General features: G+C 34.3%; 1 protein-coding gene across 1 annotated transcript in view; it reads left to right on the top strand.

The window, feature by feature from the left end:
- The window catches only part of Cadm2 (cell adhesion molecule 2), a gene marked incomplete at its 5' end in the record, with an annotated part of 227,892 nt that overhangs the window by 138,082 nt on the left and 69,713 nt on the right, over nucleotides 1-20,097 (top strand). The window contains 2 exons of the mRNA XM_059277714.1: nucleotides 2,233-2,411; nucleotides 18,587-18,706. Of these exons, the coding sequence (XP_059133697.1) occupies nucleotides 2,233-2,411; nucleotides 18,587-18,706 (299 nt within the window). The remainder of the gene's footprint in view (nucleotides 1-2,232; nucleotides 2,412-18,586; nucleotides 18,707-20,097) is intronic.

Consider the following 20,097-nt stretch of genomic DNA (forward strand, 5'->3'; position numbering starts at 1 on the left):
TTACAATGGGTGTGTCTCGCCCAGAAGATGCCATTTTGTAACCCTTCTCCCATTTTCTGTTTCTTACACTCTTCCCGCCCAAACTTTTGTAACATTACCTGAGCTTTGTTTTGGACTGAGCATTCATCCATCACTTATTCTGGGCATCTTGTGAACTCTCTGCATCTACTGTCATTCACTGGAAAGAAGCTTCTATGGTTCAGGCTGAGAGTAACATTGCTCTGTGCAAATAAATATAAATATTTTGAAAGCAAATTGACGGCAAGTCAATTTACTTAACTAACAAAATTCAGTTACCTTCTAGAGCACTGGTTCTCAATCTGTTTGTCTTAACCCTGTTAGTGGTTTTGTATCAGATATTCTGCATATCAGATGTCTAAACTATGATTCATAACAGTAGCAAAATTACATTTATGTAGTAACAACAAAATGAGGAACTGTACTAAAGGGTCCTAGCATTAGGAAGGTTGAGAACCACTGTTCTAGAGCCTATGACAGCCACCTGCCATATGGTTATGACCATATTTACACTATAAGGCATGGATTCCTTCCTATGGAGCAGGCCTTAAAAATCTATCACTGAGAATTTTTTACTCTCATAACAATGGCACCACAGCTCCATACAAGGGAAGATTTGTGTCAAAGTTTATAGGACTCACGGCTGGGTAAGACTGCAGATAACTTTTTTCCCCCAGCACCCTACATACACACTTCGTTTGCAGGTTAGGTTTCAGGGAGGAAGCTTCCATGTTAGTTCCAGATTGATATCTCCATGGCATACAAACAAAGTGTGTGTATTTCAGTTGGGAGTGGGAGCCTTCAGCAAAAAGTCTTAACATCTGATTCTGGAGGACAACCAAGTCGATAAATGCCAGATGCCTCCATTGTTTTAGGGAGGTCTCTTGAGGTTACCATATCAACAACTTGAAAGGGGGTATCCTGCTCATGGCAATAGTGTTTTTGATTGCTAACTCATGGATTCTACGAGCAATTTTTCCACCCATGAATTTTCCACAAGACACCACGTCTTTGGATTTTCATGGAGGCTGCGTTACATCAGCCTGACTTGTTCACATCATTAGACATTGGTTTCCAGCTCAACCTTTGACCTCTGTCTCATCATAGAAGTTCAGAAGTAAAATATAAGGTCTTAGTTCTGTAACTAAGTAACCCCTTCTGAGACTCTCCAGGAGCCCATGGAGACAAACAATCTCTTTATAGCATCTCATTGGTGTATCTCATTAGAAAGAAAAGGCACTTTCATTTACACAAATAGTCACAATGGATTTAAAGACTGGTGTCATTATCAGAATCTGGTGTCATTATTTCATGTAAAGTAGATTTCAGTGATGAAGAGCTGTCATACAGTGTCTGACTATATTTTGTAAAGATTAAAATATTATATGTGCGTGTGTGGGGGCGTGTTTCACACAACAGTGTGTAGAGGAACAACTTTCAAGACTTGTCTTTCTACCACGCTTTTCAGGCATGAAATTTGGATGGTCAGCATTGTACAGCAAGTGCTTTTCCATCTCCCTGGTCCTCTTAATCCATTTTGCTAAAGAAATACTTCTAGACAAATTATTCAGAAGTGTAGGAAAAGTGGTAGAGGTAAGAGAGTGAAGGGTAACTTCAAGAAGTGCCATGCCACCATGGCGGGCCCATGTTATAAAATGCTGTGGTAAAAAGAAGGAGAAATTGTCTCAAAAGTCCAAAGAAAGTAGTTAATTATGAAATGTTAGTCATTGACAGCAGCATCTGGATTCAGAACTGACCTAAGCAAGACACCAGAAGTGAGAGCTACAGCAACTCAATAAATTTGTTCCTTAATACATATCTAAGCCGGGCGTTGGTGGAGCACGCCTTTAATCCCAGCACTCGGGAGGCAGAGCCAGGAGGATCTCTGTGAGTTCGAGGCCAGCCTGGGCTACCAAGTGAGTTCCAGGAAAGGCGCAAAGCTACACAGAGAAAACCCTGTCTCGAAAAAACAAAATCAAAAACAAAAACAAAACAAACAAACAAAAAAAACATATCTGATTAATTACGTAGAACAGAATTAAATTATATTTATCATCCCTCTAACTCTTCTGAGTTAACCCTTCATGGCTCTTTGGTACCTTATAAAAGCTAACACACAGACATAAAAAAAAGTGTCGATATAAATAGTTTGATTTTGTTCACAGAACATTCAACATTTTTTTTTTCTCTCTACATGCATGCTGTATCCAATAGGCCAGAGCCTGTTCTGTGGACAAAGGATGGTGCAGAATTACCAGATCCTGATCGAATGGTCGTGAGTGGTAGGGAACTCAACATTCTTTTCCTGAACAAAACAGACAATGGCACGTATCGATGCGAAGCCACGAACACCATCGGCCAAAGCAGCGCAGAATATGTCCTCATTGTACATGGTGAGTTCTTTTGGGAAATAGTACACGTGAATGGGGGAAAACCATGGAGAATGGCTAAAATCTGTCAACATTGTTAGAAAAATAAGTAAAATCGGTCTGCTTTTTCTTTCAGAAGAACTTCTCATGAGTATAAATATCTCTAAGAGAGACATTTAATATGTGTCAGTTTGACTAATAAGAAAAAAAATTAAAGCATATATGAAAAATAAAATTATTTTATGAAAAGCCTATTACAAGTAATTTAATTTGCTATTTGGTAGTGATTTGTAAATTATATTAGTTTTATCTTTAAATTTATCATAAATAATTTTTAGTGATAATCCAAAGCACTAAAAACATTTCTCTGTAGCTTACTTCATTGTATTATATTAAAATGTGCTTTCTAAACATTGAATTGAACCACACAAAATATAATAACATGCCATTGGAGTATAGTAAAGGCAAAAGTTTGCAATTGTAATGTTTAATTTCTTATGAGTCATAATTTGAAATTATTTTATCTTGTCTGAACTTAATTCAAAATTGGTTTGAATGAGAAAGGGGGCAGAAATGGACATGAGTAAAGAAAATGACTGTTTTATTCAAGTTCCGAACATCACGGCTTCTTCATAAGGCAGCTTTAATGTATGACTAGAAGGAAACACCTTCTTATAACACGCATAAATACTGTATTAAACACAGTTAGCTTCCTTTATATAACTGCTGCTGGCAGTTTCTCGTGTATGCCAGAATGTATTTTTGTGAATCTCCAAGAAAAAGAATTACCAGGAGGTGAAACGTTTTCCTCACATATTTCACCTCAACAACTTTTTTCTGAGCATACTATTTTATCCTATGTAGTTTTACCAAATAATGAGCTGCAGTTGTATACAGTAATAAATTCAGTGGACTTCAAGAATCACGGAAAGAATGTGTCTTCTGTCTTTCATCTGAATCAAAGTGTAAACAACTGCTAGAAATATGGATGAGACAAATAGCTTTCAGTAAAAATATTTGAGGGATTATGTCTAATTTTTTGAGAGAGATTTAATATTCTGGAAAAAAGAAAAACCTTGTTTTGTTCTATTTCGAGGTATTCGTTTGTTATATAATTAGAATGAAGAAAATGATATAAACATAGCTCTATTTTCAAAACTGTTGTAGTATAAAATCTCTATTCTTAACATTACCTTGCTAGCTGTGCGGTAGTGGCCCACACCTTTAATCCCAGCACTTGGGAGGCAGAGGCAGAAGGATCTCTGTGAGATCAAAGCCAGGCTGGTCTACAGAGCAAGTTCTAGAACAGACTCCAAAGCTACACAGAGAAACTGTCTGGAAAACAAATAAACAAACAAACAAACAACCCATTATCTTGCTATGCTAAACAGTGAAGACATAAAGTGTATAGACTTTTCACAAATAATATAGCAGAAATTATAGAAGTCTGTGTTTCATTTTTAATATGTTGTGGAAAATTAAAAAAAATCAACTTTGGGAGAGATCACTCATATAATTGGCATATTTAGGCTGGGATTAAATGTGGTAAACTCAAGTAGGTGAGCATGCCACCTTCATTACCAGACATAGTATAAAAACTACCACTTTAATCACAAAACTTCCTCAGAACTTAAGAGCTGGGTCCCAAGGGTATCTATCTGTGTACAGCATATGCTCTCACCTTAAGTCTGGTTATATATACATATGTTTTATCTTAAATTTTCTGAGTGCTACTCTCAAATAGGTAGGAATTCCACCTGCATGTTGTGTAGCATGACACATTGTGTTGACAGCAATGTGCCTTAATACTGTGGAGACTTCAAAGAGAAGTGACTGAGAAGCAATATGTCCAGATATGTCACCTTTTTCTTTTCAGGAATTCAAGTAGGGGAAAGTTCATGCTATCTAGTGTTTACAAGCTGGCAACAGTATGATTTTGCCAATAGCCAGGCTACCTTTCAGCTGTTGGCAGTGGGCATATTCCTGCTAAATACTTTCCTAAGCACTTTTTAAGAAGTCATTTTTGGCTTTGCTTTTGAACTCCAATTCATCAAAAGCACCCCATAGATTAATGCTTTTCATGCTGCTCCATAAATGCTGTGAAGTTCCTCAGTAGTTTACCTAGTATTATTGACACAAGTAATGACAGGCTCTGTGAAACAGTGCAATGATATTGCACTGTGTTTAGAGGGGGCTCCAATTGGGTTCATTACAAAATAGAGGGTACTTTTTCCCCTTTGCACACTAGGTATAATGTTTCACTGGTCACTGGTTGTATAAACGGAAAAGCTACACTCTTCTGTTAATGGTTTGGCTGTTTCAAAACCCTACTCCATGATAAAAATTCGAGTGGCATTTTGATCTATAATGAATGCTACATGTGGTAATTTGTTATGTTTTACACCAAGGTTGATTTTTTTATATCAGCTGTGATGATTTAATGTAGCTCTAGTACAGAAGGGTTTTTATGACCCGGGACTCATGCGTGAATCTACCACAGTTGCCTGCGTTTATTCATTCCCAATGTGATGGAGGCTGAAACACTTGCCTGTAAAATCACCAACAACACAGATGTCAGGCTCTGGTTATATTTTGTCCTGTGGGTACCAATGGTAGTGGATGTTGGAGTTTTATGGCATTTAATTGGTACAAGCCCTGATGTTTTGGGTTATGCACACTGCACATTTTCTTCAACTCCTCTCTTCCATTATACCTTTGAAATTTTCGTCTTTAAAAGTACAGATGGTGGCTTAAACTGCTGGTTTAAAACTTGCCTTCAATGAAAGCTTTACTGAAAGTCAGTATATAAGGAACTCTAAGAGGAATCAATACACATATAAAATCTGTGCTCTGTTAAGGATACACTATGGGAGACAGTAGCACTTTTCATTAATAAGCTCAGTAATGGAAAAATTAGTCTATTAAGTTAATAGCTAGAATTAGTTATCCTATTCAATTACTATGAGCATTATAGTTCCATATATTTTAGTCTTTATAAAAATGTAAAAGATTCTCTGTTATCATTATCATCCACTTTTTTAGAAATCAATATATGTAAATTTAACAGATTATAGTATTTTGTTCCATTTGTCTCTGTATTTTGATAAATCTGACCAAAATAGCAATTCATTTATTCATCAATAATTTGGTATATATATTCTGACTATAATGATAATATTAATTGCATTCAATACAATGATAGTTTAATAAGGTCCAGAAAAAATTACATCAAATAATCAATAAAAAAAAGTGAAGAATTAAAGAAAGATGGCCATGTAGATAAACACAGTCTGTAAGGGTGCAAAGCAAATATCAAAATTTAAAAAAGTAAATACAACGCTAGAGTTCCATATTATTCTTAAATAAATGGCATACATAAAAAAATGGAAGTATTTAAAATACTATCAGTTATACAGATGTGCCTTGAATTGGACGAGCATTCTTGTATATCAATAAGCACTGGTGTTGAATCTGCCCTGAACAATCACATAGTAATGTTTTCTCTCCAAGTCCTTCTAAAATGTGGTATACAGAATATTAATTCAGCAAACATTCGAGACAGGGTTTCTCTGTGCATCTTTGCTCCTTTCCTGGATCTCAATCTATAGACCAGGTTGGCCTTGACCTCACAAAGATCTGCCTGCCTCTGCCTCCCAAGTGCTGGGATTAAAGGCATGTGCCACCAACTGCCAGGCAAGAAAAATTTAAATTCCTGCTAACAAAGAGTTATAGAAAAATTCTTGCCATAGTGTAAAAGCTAATGACATGTTGAGTGAGATAAGTTCGCCAAACAGCCTTCTATCTCTAGGAAAACATCCATTTTGAAGAAGCTACATACATTTTTCTTCCCAAGCAATGAGTACCCAGATCAGCATCCAACTACTGAAGGCATCAAAACAGAGAGCTATGGCAACAGAGAGTTACTGGTAGCCTCAGTCTAATTCATTTTATAGTTGAAAGCAATTAAAATATTTCATATTTATTTCTCATCACCTGATTAAAATATTGCTCTTTTGGGAGGAGATGGAGGGTGAGACGGCTTCCCAAATAAAAGAACTTGTTGCCAAGGCTGAAGATTTGGGTTTGTTGTTGGGACTCACGTGGTAGAAGGAGAAAACCTATTCCCAATAGTTCCCTTCTTATCTTTACGCCTTGGCCTAGTACATGCCTGTCTCTCAAAAAATAAATAAATAAGTGAATAAATAAATAAATAAAACAGAAAATTTGAAGTCTATATTCTTGAAAACATCACAACTATATGAAATGTGAAGGTTTTGAGACATAATACATATGAACAGTGATAAGTCCAAATGTTCCCAAATCTTAATTTAGTTCCTTTTGGAATTTATCAGTGTATTTCAATCAACTCATATTAGAGTTATAACTTCTGCACCAAATATACAAAGACACACATATGATACTTGAGAGCACACAAAGTACATACAACCTACATACGCATATACACATACAGGTACGTGTGTGTGTGTGTGTGTGTGTGTGTGTGTGTGTGTGTGTGTGTGTTTATGAGAGAGAGAGCAGAAGAAGCGAACTTACTAAATAATAACATAGGATTTTTTTTTCTTCCAACTCTTTTTTAAAACACGGTATACAAAATATTAATTCAGCAGACATTCCTAAAGAACAAGAAAATTCTAGCATCAGTGCCCTTCCTGAGATTTGTCAGGAAATCCTGCAAGGTAGACAGAGAAAATGACCAGCTGTTTCTTCTATCGATAGCTTCAGAATTTGGGCAGGTACACGTTGTAAGCCAACACCGTGGGCATTGATATCATAACTTCAATAGAGAAAGCAGGATATATGGTAATGGACACATATATTACAGAAAGTTCCCACGTTATTCCCCTTGCTTATCCAAATTTACCCTTTGTATCACAGCAACACTTTCATGTGAGGTAAACTTATTTTACCATTGTTTAACTTATTCTACTGGGTCTTTATTTTCTCATATAAATAAGATTTTAAAACTTGATCACTTCACTATCTTAACTTATACTGTGCTACTTTTGAATGAAATTAGACTATATAATTTTCCATGTTTTAAATTTATTATATATAGATTCTTTTCTAAGGTATTTAATCTTTATAACCATATAAAACATGCAAAATTCTCTACAACTATTATTTTGATAGCATGGATTAAAATAGAATTGCAATTTGCTTCTATTTTTATTCTCCCAATCAAGTATCACAGTTGTTGATTTAATAGCTCTGAAATACCACTGTGCATTTTTAGTTCATTTGTTTCTTCAGGTGTTTATTGAAATAAGTAGTGATAAAAATGGCACTGCCATTGTTTGTTTGAAAGATAATTACTTTATTAGTAACACATTTAAATAACACACATACATGTGATATGTGATCCATCACATTTATTGTTAGTTGGTATGAGCCATTATAAAATAGTTTAATATTTTATAAAATTAACAGTAACATAATATTTCTACTATAAATGTCTATGTGTTTTAGTCTAGTGAAATGTATCAAGCTACTAAATGTGCCTTTCCAGCTTTAAGAGTCAGTTACAATTGCTACTTTCACTCATATTTATTGTTAATAATAAATGTTAATAATGCCCCAAGACAAAAATGCTGTATACATATATTACAAAACATTACATCAAAGCCAAACTTATGAGCCGTGTATCTCACTGTACCTCTTCAGACTGTGGGGGAGGCAGTAATTTTCCCCCTGGATACTGGGTACTGAAAGCAAATAACTTGCTCGATATGGTAGGAAACCAAATTGAGGCAGGGAAATAAACTTATTTCACTGTAAGAAACACTTCTGGTGTATCACTGCTTTTAAATATTTACCTGATGTACAGAAAATAAATACCAATTTTAAGTTTGTTATTACTTGTTAAATTTAACAAAATAACACATGTATGGTTGAATGATGCAATTTATTTTTAAACAGATGGATCATCTCATAATTTTATATCTTAACTTTTCTATTAAACGGTTGCCATAGAGCTAAACAAATATTGTTAGGAAGTATATATACCTATTATGGAAGTATAAATTTTACACTTCATATCTAGAATAACTGTGATTTGTAGGTAAATGAGTACTGTTAGCACAATGAAGAGAAAAGGGGTTTTCTGATTATCATAGTAGCTAGGCTACAATTTGATAGTCTATTTTGGCACAGAGTTACCATTTCCAGAAAGAAAATATTTGGAGATATTGGAGGATTATGTATTTATTTATTTACATACTTAGTTGTATTCCTAGATAACAGGATTCTTATAGATCATGATGGCACTGAGAGAGTAAATTGTGTGTAGAGTAGGGAAGAGAAGACTGGATAGTGAACAGATGTACAGCCTAGAAACATAAAAGAAGGATTCAACTGAAATCTGTTCCCTCATATAAAAACAGACCTAACCAGCTGGTAAATTAATTGTGTGTGCTAATAATGAGCATGTTTCCTGGAGAAGCTTTCTTTAGAAACATAAATGACAAATACATGATATAGAATGAAAACAATAGCAAAGACACCCCTATTCACCAAGGAACTTTGGGCTGATAATGGAGAGCCCTTGGCTGCTGATCTCAGCAAGGCTGGTGGAGATCTTCCTACATAGTCACTGGATGCATGATCCTTTAAAAAGTCTCTTTAATCTCTGAGATAACACCTCACTCTAGCCATGAAAATGTAGATAGAGCTCTGATGCCTGTAGGAAAGGCATGCCTCTGTTTTAATAAGCTGCCAAACTCTGCAGAGACAAGTGGAGATCAGAGTACTGTATTTGCTTTATAACGCATTTAAAAGTGTGTGTGTGTGTGTGTGTGTGTGTGTGTGTGTGTGTGTGTGTGTGTGTTGGATTGATCACTCAACAAAGTTGAGCCAAATTCCATCTCTTTAAGATGAAAATGCAGTGGATAAATTGAGTTTTCAGCTGTCACTGTACAAAATTCTTGTGTATATATCACACTAACGTAAATGTTCTTCCAGCTATAGAAGGACAACTACCCAAATGTCAAAGGAAAAATCTTAATTCAGAATTCATCATTCAAAATTTTCAACATTAATAATACATCCTGCACTATTTCTATATAACCCTTCCCCATTTGCAGTCAATAATAAAGTAAACACAAGGATGAAATCATTTGCACTGAAGTCTTCCTTGTGTGTTTACATGTAAATCTAGTTAGGCTATAATTTTCCAAATATTTACAGAGTTCTTTTACCAAAACACATGGAGCTCATTTGTGAGAGAATTGAAGCCATACATCATAGCCTTATGGGGAGAATTTGGGCACTGGTTTTCAGAAAGTATGGATTTTACATAAAATTACATAAGCAGTTTCTTACTTCATAGTTTCTGCAAATGTGATATAGAATATATCGCATAGTATTTAGAATCTAAAAATAATCCCTGTGTATTTTCTGCTCCTCTCCCACCAGTGTCCTGTGAACACTACTTACAAGTGAGGCTCCCAATCTGTTCTTATCTTTTCACTGACCTCTCTGAACTAGGTAGCGAGGTATTTTCCAGTGGGCGCCCAACATGATGCCTGTGAAAGGATTAATTCACTTGCATTACTTCTGTTTAACAAATTGAACACTCAGTTTAAATATTTTCAACTTTATTGAAAACTCAATTATTCTTAAATTTAAAAAGAGTCATCAAACAAGTGAAATCGTATGTGTAGTGTGATGACCAAACTGATCACTTTTCCAGGCAAATTTTGTGAAACATACAGTCTTTTGTGAGAAAGGTTTACTTCACCAACTTAGAACAGTTCTCATTGTAAGATTTCATATTTTCTTGGATTTTTTTTTCGGTGATACATTTCTTTTGTCACATTCAATGCAGGTAGTATAGTTTACTAGGAGTCCATACTCTGGGGGCCACTGTTACTCTTTAGAAGACTTTGTTCACTAAAAAAGAGAACTACAAGCAACTAAAGATTTCTGAGTGCAGGAGAAACAGTTTTCCCCAGTTGAGACCATTCCATGGGTTGTCCAACACCAAATGGTCAAATCTGAAAATGTACATTCCAAGAACATTATAGAGGCATCTTTATATTTTCAGAAATACATAGATATGCGCACACACACACACACACACACACACACACACTACACTCACATGCACACACAGACACAAACACACACACACACACACGTGTGTGTGTAGCAAAAATTAAAGAAAAAGAGGCCATGAATTTGCAAAAGAGTAAAGAGAGAAATAAATAGGAGTGTGTGAAAGGAGAAAAAGAAGTGGGGAATGAAGTTATAATCTCAAAAAGATTTTTAAAATGTATATTTTAAAAGATGGCTTTTTTATACGGTTCAGTGACAGGGCACTTGCAAAGCATGTACAAGGCTCTGGACTCAATCTCCAGTACCACAAAGAACAAAACAAAGAAAAAGAAAAATACACACACACACACACACACACACACACACACACACACATTGAATGTGAGTCTGGTATGCACAAAGCCATGGGTTAATGCTTTAAATCATCAAGAAAGAAAGAAAGAAAGAAAGAAAGAAGGAAAGAAAGAAAGAAAGAAAGAAAGAAAGAAAGAAAGAAAGAAAGAAAGAAAGAAAGGTGTGAAAATTGGTGTGATATATGCCTGTGATCCAAGTATCCAGGAAGTAGAGGCAGCGCGTCAGTAGTTCATGGTCATCTTCTGCTACATGTGAATTCCAGGCCAGCCTGAGCAGTATAGTATCTTGTTTAAGAAAGAAAAAACATGAACAGACAAAAAGTAAAACACGCGAACAAAAGCAGACCACCAAAACCAAATCAACCAAACAAACCCTAAACTCTTGATTCCAACTCAACTAAGGAAACTTTTCAAAGGAAGTCATTGTAAGAAATTTACTGAATGACATATATATACCACTTGGCAAGAGCTGAGGAACCATGTTGGGAAATAAACAAAGAGCAGTGAAAAACATCACTCAATCTAGAGATATAAAGAGAGGTTTTAAGCTCAGACTTGTTATATGGAAACATGGGTGTCTTAGGAAGAGAGTAACTTGTCTATCCTAAAAGATACTAACATTTTTATCGCAATTTTTCCACATACCCAAAATATTTTTTGAAGATTTCAGAGTGATGTGATTTGCAGTATGAAGTAGCAGGTAACTTTATTCCATTGTGCTTAAAAAGCAGACCAACATCTTTGGGGGTATTACCTTTTAAAATTACATGCAAAAATATTCATAGTTGTCAGAATACCTTTCTTTTAGGTCAGTTTTTGACTCATCAAAATCAAGAATCAGTTCTAAAAAGAATTATATAAATTACCATACCAAACTCTCTATTTTTTTTTTTTTTTTTTTTTTTTTTTTTGGTTTTTCAAGACAGGGTTTCTCTGTGTAACTTTGTGCCTTTCCTGGAACTCACTTGGTAGCCCAGGCTGGCCTCGAACTCACAGAGATCCACCTGCCTCTGCCTCCCGAGTGCTGGGATTAAAGGCGTGCGCCACCACCGCCCGGCCAAACTCTCTATTTTTAATGAAGTGATTACATGTGGCTAACAAATAGCATGCAGAACACCTCTTGCTTCCTTCATGACAGAGTTTACATGGAAAAACAAATACCCATTGCTCAATATTTTTCAGACTTCCTCCTTGTATCTCTTCGTTTACTTTTTGTTAAAAAATGGCAATGATGACCTCCTTTAAAAGCACATGATTTACTTAGAATAAGATCCTTCCTGGAAAAAAAAAACTCGTACATTGAGGTCAGTGGAGCTAAATGGTACAGGATCCTCCAAGCTGAAAGCATTGTTGAACCTGCTTTAAGTCTCGGCTTACTTGCGTTCTTTTAGAACATGGCAAATGTGTTTTAAAAGGGAAAATGCATTTTTTTCTCTTCAAATAAGACATCGGTTTGAGTCATAATCTTTCCTTGTAATTACTTAGGACTGTTGGCTACAACCTACAGTTTAAAATTGCAGATCTTTCCAATTTAGAGCGACTTTTTGTTATTGTCTTTGTATAAGGCTTCCACTTAGCATGAGAAACCAGTGGAAGCTATGAGAAAGATGTTAAGAAATTCATTCCAATCAAATTTTGAGGAAGGTCCCTTTTATGAAACAGATGCGGTTACGATAGCATCCCCAAAGAGGAGGGTCCCGATGGGAAGTTGAAGTCCTGTCAGCTGATGTCTGCCAGTGCAGTTGAGAGTTCAGGAGTTGTCATAACTTTAAGTTATGACTTAAATAGGCTGCTACAGGCGGCTGAATATAATGGGGGCAGATAAATGCCCGTCTTTACAAAAACAAAACCAGTAAACATGCTTCTTGCAATCGCTCCCAACGGCAGTGGAACAAGCAATAAAATATTAAGGATCCAATCTTATTTTTTTAAGTCAGAAATTTGAACTCTTTTTAGCACAGTATCAATTCCCACCTTAATTCTGTTATCTTCAGAATCCCGACCATTTGTATGCATATCCATAACTGCCCTTAAAGTGAACTGATTACTCTGACTCTGGAACGGCGGCGGGGGGGGGGGGGGGGGGGGGGGGGGTGTTAGTACCATCCAGTAGGAAGGATGTGGATGTACGGATTCCAGACTAAATGCTAGCAATTTTTTCTCCCTATTTAGGCAACAGTCTTTGGAGAGAAACAAGCAGCTTGGGCTTCTGGGGCTCTTTAGACTTAATTTTTGTTTCAAAAATCCATTCTGAATGCCATTTTTAAAAAGAGAAACTGCCACAAAACAAAACAAGTTGACAAGTTAGAAATTATACACCACATTTACAGAAAACACAGCATACTTTTAACCTGAAAAACTCATTATTAGAAAAAAAGGGTGACATTGCTCTGCAATGTATTGCATGCTGTTCCTGTTGGCAGTGACTTGATTCTGACAGGACTATACAGGATCTGTTGTGCTCTAATAAGCCCCCATAAGAAGATCGGTTTCCAAGATTTCTAATTCCTTCTTTAACATGTGAAGGGAGGGGACACTTTCCCATTATTTTGATTGGCATTTAGGATTTACAATTCTAATGAGTCTAAAATGCTGACAAACTCTTTCAGAGATGAAGCTTCTTCAGCTTCATATTTCTGAGTCTTCTTTCTGATTTGTAGACTTTTAGCAGAAATTTCTACAGTTTTTTTATGCAAAAACCATAACTTTTGTACATATTAATCTTATTTCAATATTGGTTACATATTTATGCTCTTAGAAGTGACATATTGCTTATTTACTGACATTATTATTATCATCCATAGTAGTAGCATTTCCATGTCCCTAAAACATATATAACTTAGGTAGGCACTCCAAAAATAAAATACAGCATTAAGTAGATTATCTGTTTTCTTAATTTTTGTTTCATTAAGATATATATGTATATACACATGTATACACATATATATGTATATATAGTGAATGGTAAATGCCAGATGAATACTGTATACTCTCTAGACTTGAAAGTATTATTTTTCTAGATACTCAGTTTAAATAGGGGTGCTTTTCAGGGTCAGAGCTAAGCAAACATTGGATCAAGTGTACTTTTCCCAGGAAAAACAGTATTTGTAAATAACGAAGACATGCTTTCTTGAAGTACTATCCTGGTGGTTTATTGTGTGGGATAGAACACTAAATGAATGACAATGTGTAGTAAACATATATAGAGTTGCTACAAAGCATTTGCAGACACAGAGAAGGAAAACTTGACTACTTCCAGAATGAGAGGATGCTTCCCAAATGAGATCATAACAAGGGACATAGACATAGAAGAGGTGATGCTGTGAAGCAGGGTGTGTCTGTGCGAAGACCACAGCACAGAGAGTGGAAAGATCTGGATCCAGAACTTGAAGGAAGCACCCGAGGCAGGGCTATGTGTCCTTTTGTGTGCCCAACTCAAAGGTTTTCTTCATCTGAAACTGGCATAATGAGAAATGAAGTAAAGAATTTAAGCATGGATGCTCCAAGGCCCTCCTATCCCAAGTAGAGGGCATCTACACACCCTGGGACCCTCAATACAATGAGGACATGGTGTGGAATTCTTAACACAGCCATGGGAGCCAAGAGGCAGTGATAATAGACTAATGATTTACCATAAAACAAGTTTAACAATGCTATTCCACACAGATGTTAGTTCATTTGTTCAAGAATTTTATGCCGGAGCTGAAATGGCTCTTTAAGTGAGTAGGTTGTAATAGAATTATTGTGAATTAGAGAGCATTTATTTGTAACTCAGCATTGGCTTCATGAATAACACTTGGTGCTAACTTCAAAAATGTCTGCAGTACTACTCTTCAGTAGCCCAGATGTAGAGGTTTTGCTTGAAATTCTTAAAATGCTTTAGAAATTTTCTTTTATGCAATATGATTATTTTTAATTCCTTACAATGCATAGTTTATGTGCACACAAACTCATAAACCAACTTTTATGACTTAAAACTTTTTCTCAATTCCCTGTCTATAACAAATGTTACAATTTTTTCTTTAAAAGGAACCTTTGCATTGACTGTATTGTGTTTATAATTATAGAGACCCTTACTTGATTATTAAAATCTAAGTATTTGTATACATGTATATAGAACATATTGTATTGTTTTGAAATACATGCATATTATTATTCAGTAAATTTTATTTTTAAATTTTAAAGACTCGTAGAATTCAATTAATTTATTTAAAAGCCATCTAAATTTATCAAGCAAGTTTTATTCACTTTAGAATATGAAGATATATAGTGCTTTGTTTACAATGGTATTAAGTCTTCTAGAAAAAGAAATTTTAAAAGTCAAATATGTTTTCAGAGAAAATGGTGATATATATATATATAGATAGATATCTATATATATATATAATCAAAACTAACAGTTTTAAAAATTGTCATCAACTAATGAGGCATTCTGATAAATTTACCCATAAGCTTTTCTTAATGTCTAGTTATTAGGACCATAAGGTGAATAGTAGATTTATATCTCATATTTCCATAAGAAAATGTAAACCCCACACTTTTTTAATCATTCTCGAAAAGTCCAAAATTAATACTTCAAGTGATCATCACTGAGATATTTCCTGAGTTTTATCAAATATTGTTTCTCATTTATAGGATCAAGACTTCTCCAAAGCCAACTTGAATTTTATAAAAAGGGAGAAAAAATATTTGGACTTAGGAAGACTTCTCAGAGTCATTTCATAATATTTGTCTTTCTAGGTCCTAATCAAGCCACCCAGGCTCGAAGGTCTTGAGCTCTCAGTAGGGCAAACTCTCAAATCAGTGCATGTCCCATTAATAAGTTACCTTTAAGTGATAGAATTCATATATGTATAATTTGTAATAATAAGTCACTTATAAATCATTAAATATTTGTTTCTGATATTGTTTTATCATTATCTTTTTAAATGAAAATATGAACAAGTACATTGTGATACTAAAAAGGACTCTTCAAAAAATAACAATATTTTTTTCCTGTTTGAAGATATAGAGTGTGTTTTGAGAAAAGTAGTTACTCTTTTAATTCTATTATAATCAATTTTTCCTGTCATATAAGGGCTTTTTTCTAGTTCTCTTACGTAGTCATACATTTATACTGAGCAGAAACCTGAGCACTAACTGAAAGTTCTTCCTTCCAAGGTTAATTATAAAGGGGAGAAAGTCCAGAAAAAAATAGATCAAATAGAAAGTTTGTGTATGAGGCAGAAGTCTTATGCAATTTTTGTAATCTTTCTGACATTTCTAACTAAGTCTCCATAATTTTACATTATTTAATTTTACCTGTTTTTAATTATCTTCTAGAAGTAAATATTTTATGTTCTCTCCGCTTTACTATTTCACAACTGAGTTGAGATAATTTAAAACAGCCAAGAAAGATGAATAAAAGACCACAATGGAAACTCACAGAAAATCTATGTATTTTAACAGCTACTTAGCATTATTGACTAGTAACAGTTAAAAAACAAGTAATGGTGATTGAGAATGATTTCTTCTTGGCATGCATTTTTTTTGTACAACTGCTATTAAATTCGCATCTATTTCACAAGGTTTTTATAAATTTGTTAAATTGTATTAGTAAATACTGAAATTACTTATTTATTAAATACTAGATAATGATAAAAAATTTCTATATTTATTGTATGGGACACTTAAAAACAATTGAATTGGTTCATTCAAGAATGCTTAGAAAACATGAACATATATAGGCTTCCAAATAACTCACAATTTCTATCAACACTGAGATAGGAAAAAGTGAAAATGAAATTCAATTGATATTTTGTTTCAGATAAAACTGACTAAACGAATTAATATAAGTCTGCTAGTCTAGGCCAGCATTAGAATGAAATCCTAAAGCTAATTTTGGAAGGCTATTTTGTTTCCAGCATAAGGGTTAGCAAAACGTTATGCTAGTTTACTATCTGATAATAAAAATAATCTTATACTCTGTGATAAATTTTATAATGTCAGACTCCATACATACACTTTTGAATATATTCTTTGTTCCTAAATATTGAAATACTAGATGTTGTTTTTGAATTTTTTCATAAATACATTTGAGACCCCAAATGAGCCAATATTTCTAATAACAATGTACCATTTTCTATTTTAGAAATAAAAAATTACCATTTTTTTATTTAGTTTGTTTCCCTTTACTTCCATTGTGTTTAAAAGCTGACTAAGCCATAAGAAAATATGATACAAAGTAACAACTAAAAAGCCGTGGGCAAAATTAAAATTTTATTCATTCACAATGTTCTTTCTAAAGCCAATACCACCTTATGATCATGATAAATTGCTCTCCAGGCAATGCCCATTTTCCCCAGTGATTAATGTAATACCATTGGGTTTTTGGAGGTTGTTTTCTTAATTTGACTGGCCAGGAAGCATTTTCCCTGTTGAAAAACAGGTGTAAACATCAATACTCAAGATAAGAGAGTGATCTCATGCTGGTTTCGGTGTCTCCAGTGTGAAGAATTCAGCAGGTAGAGTCAGGCAGATTGAGTAGCGCTATTTATCAGAATAAAGACCTAGAAAAATGTGTGGAGTGACTCAAAGACTTTTCCTGAAAGAATGACTAGAAACCTTTCAACTGCAAAATAATCTCTCAAGCATTGTAAATATATTAGGGTTCTATGACAAGCATATGAAACCAAACCCCAGTACAGTAATTACAGGTAATTGGGGAAGTGTTTCTAATTTCCTTGCTGTGTAAATCATATGTCTATCTGCTGGGAACAAAATTCCTTTCCAAGGATTTTTCTGAAGTTTTTCGTAGCTTGACACCGGCAGCATGGCTTGAGGTCTCTCTTTTCTACTCTAGATACTTGAGGCTGGTTTTAAGGAAATGAAGGAAGATTTGGGCATTGCACACTAAGCTGTTCTTTCTGTTCATTGTTATCCCTGGATGTGAAACAATTTTTAACTGATGACAACTTGACTAATTACAGACTGGAGACTGACTGGTATAGTTCAAACCCTTATTCAGTAACTTCTCTTCGTGTCCTGTATCCAAATAAGTCATAAGCTTGTCAGCACATCACATCGCGCTCCATACTAGTTGACTCAATACTTGTTAAAGACTCCTAGGTACTGCCAATTTCTTAGAAGGAGTTACCAGCTAATTGGGGTAAGAATCACAAGACTTTAAACTGTACATTAACACCGTTTGTGAAAACAGGCGGAGCAAAATAACAATTATAACAACAGTTGGCTTGTTTTGTTTGTTTGTTCCTAAAGATTGCTCTCATCCTACTTCCTGTCACTTTCCTCTAAGGAAAAACAAAGGCATTTTTTTAACATGCATATACATACTCATCGTTAACACTTCTTTAATCTTATTGGTAGAATTTGTGTTTATTTCTGTATGTGTTGTTTCTTTGTTTACTTCCTTGACAAAGCATGTCATTTTTATTTTACATATGTGTATTTTGTTAATGCATGTGAGATTTTCAAATGACTCAAAGAACAAGTGAATTCTTGTCATTTTAAATTTCACTTTCAATATTGCAAGCCATTTACTTATTCTCCAACACAGCTCCCAGATTTTTTTTTCCTTTTGTGGAGCATAAAAGAGAAGTGAAAGAAAAATGACAGAACCTGTGTGCTATAGTTGTTTTGTACCTGTTATTCTGTTTCAACTTATAAAATTAAGCCTAAATAAGATGTGTGTATTTATAATTTGAATCATTTGTGTTTCTCTTTTGTTTGCATGATATGATTTTATTTTGTATTTTGTTTCTTTCCACTCACCAGATGTTCCCACCACTTTGCTTCCCACTACTATCATCCCCTCCCTTACCACTGCACCAGTAACAACCACTGTAGCCATAACAACCAGCCCAAGCACATCTGCATCAAGCAGCAGCAGAAGAGGTATGGTATGCTTCTTTGTTATAGCCTCAGAAGCCCAGCCATGGAGCTGTGCAGAAGGATCTTATTCAGAATAGAATAACTGAGATCCAATTTACATATTTATATTATCTTAATTATATGATGTAATTAGGTCAACAAGATTAGTATGAGCGGATTTACTAAAGTAGAGTATGAGTCAAATGGTATATTTTATTTTTAGTGTCACAACTGGTATCAAAATACTATGGGATGTCATTAAAAAAAACTTTCTCCACTACATTAAGCAAACTTGATATATGAAGACAGGACACAGATTTTGATTTGCCTTGAAATGTAAAGAAATAACATGCTCAATGATGCGGAGATAGCATTTGGCTGTAAATATCCTACGTTAATGTTACTGACTTGATATTCCTCTACAAATTGAAGTTTTCATGCTGTTGAATTTGTTCTAAAATGAACAGTTATGTGTGATTCACCACTTGGAACTTTCAGGTAAATAGTCAAAATATATATCATCATAAAGTGATTCCACTAATTGAAAATTCTACAATGGAATGTTCTAGAGTTTTCTGACCTAATGTAAATTTATAATTGGCTCTATGAATACTCTAAAATTGTATTCAAATAAGTATTTTTATTTCAAACTGAAGACAGCAGCCTTACTTAAAGGAATTGAAATATCCTCAAATTAAAAAAAAATGACAGAAATTACAGAGAGAAAGCATGCTTTAAATTTAATATATTCACAACAATGTGCAGAGAGAATTTATCGTTTAGTCCTGCCCTTTCCCTACTTACATGCATTTTGTGTCTTAAAGCTAAACTAACATTAAGTGTAGCAATTTAACTGGATGTTAATGGAAACACTGTTCCTATAGGTAATTGAGTAATAACAAGAATGGTTTACTCTTATCTTTTCTATATCTTGCCTTCTATGGTTTTTCTAGTACAGTATATGTTTCTTCAGAGTTGCTGCCTTTCACAACAGTTTAAGAAATCTGCTTTCCTGTTATTGTAGAAAAAAAACATGTCTGGTAATTGTTAATTATTAATAATCATAGCCAGCTATATTATAACATGTCAATGAGTGGTGACAAAATAATTTGATATCAGCAGCAATAAGAGTTTCCTAGAAATACCTTGGTTATTTATGTCTTATTGAATGAACATATTTTCAGCTGTATCTGAATTTATGTTAGGAAGATTTAAGGATTTTCTTACATATGTTTGTACTAAGAGGAACGGAAAAAAAAAAAAGCCAAGAGGCAAAGTAAAATATACTTAAGGCATAAGAATAACAAACATCTAAATTTCCCCTCTTCTTTATTTCACATACCCTTCCAATATCATTACAGATTGTACTTTATATATTTATATTATGTATGATGTTTTCATAAATTTTACAACAC

This window comes from Peromyscus eremicus, chromosome 12, assembly GCF_949786415.1.
Source record: "Peromyscus eremicus chromosome 12, PerEre_H2_v1, whole genome shotgun sequence".
Lineage (NCBI taxonomy): Eukaryota > Metazoa > Chordata > Mammalia > Rodentia > Cricetidae > Peromyscus > Peromyscus eremicus.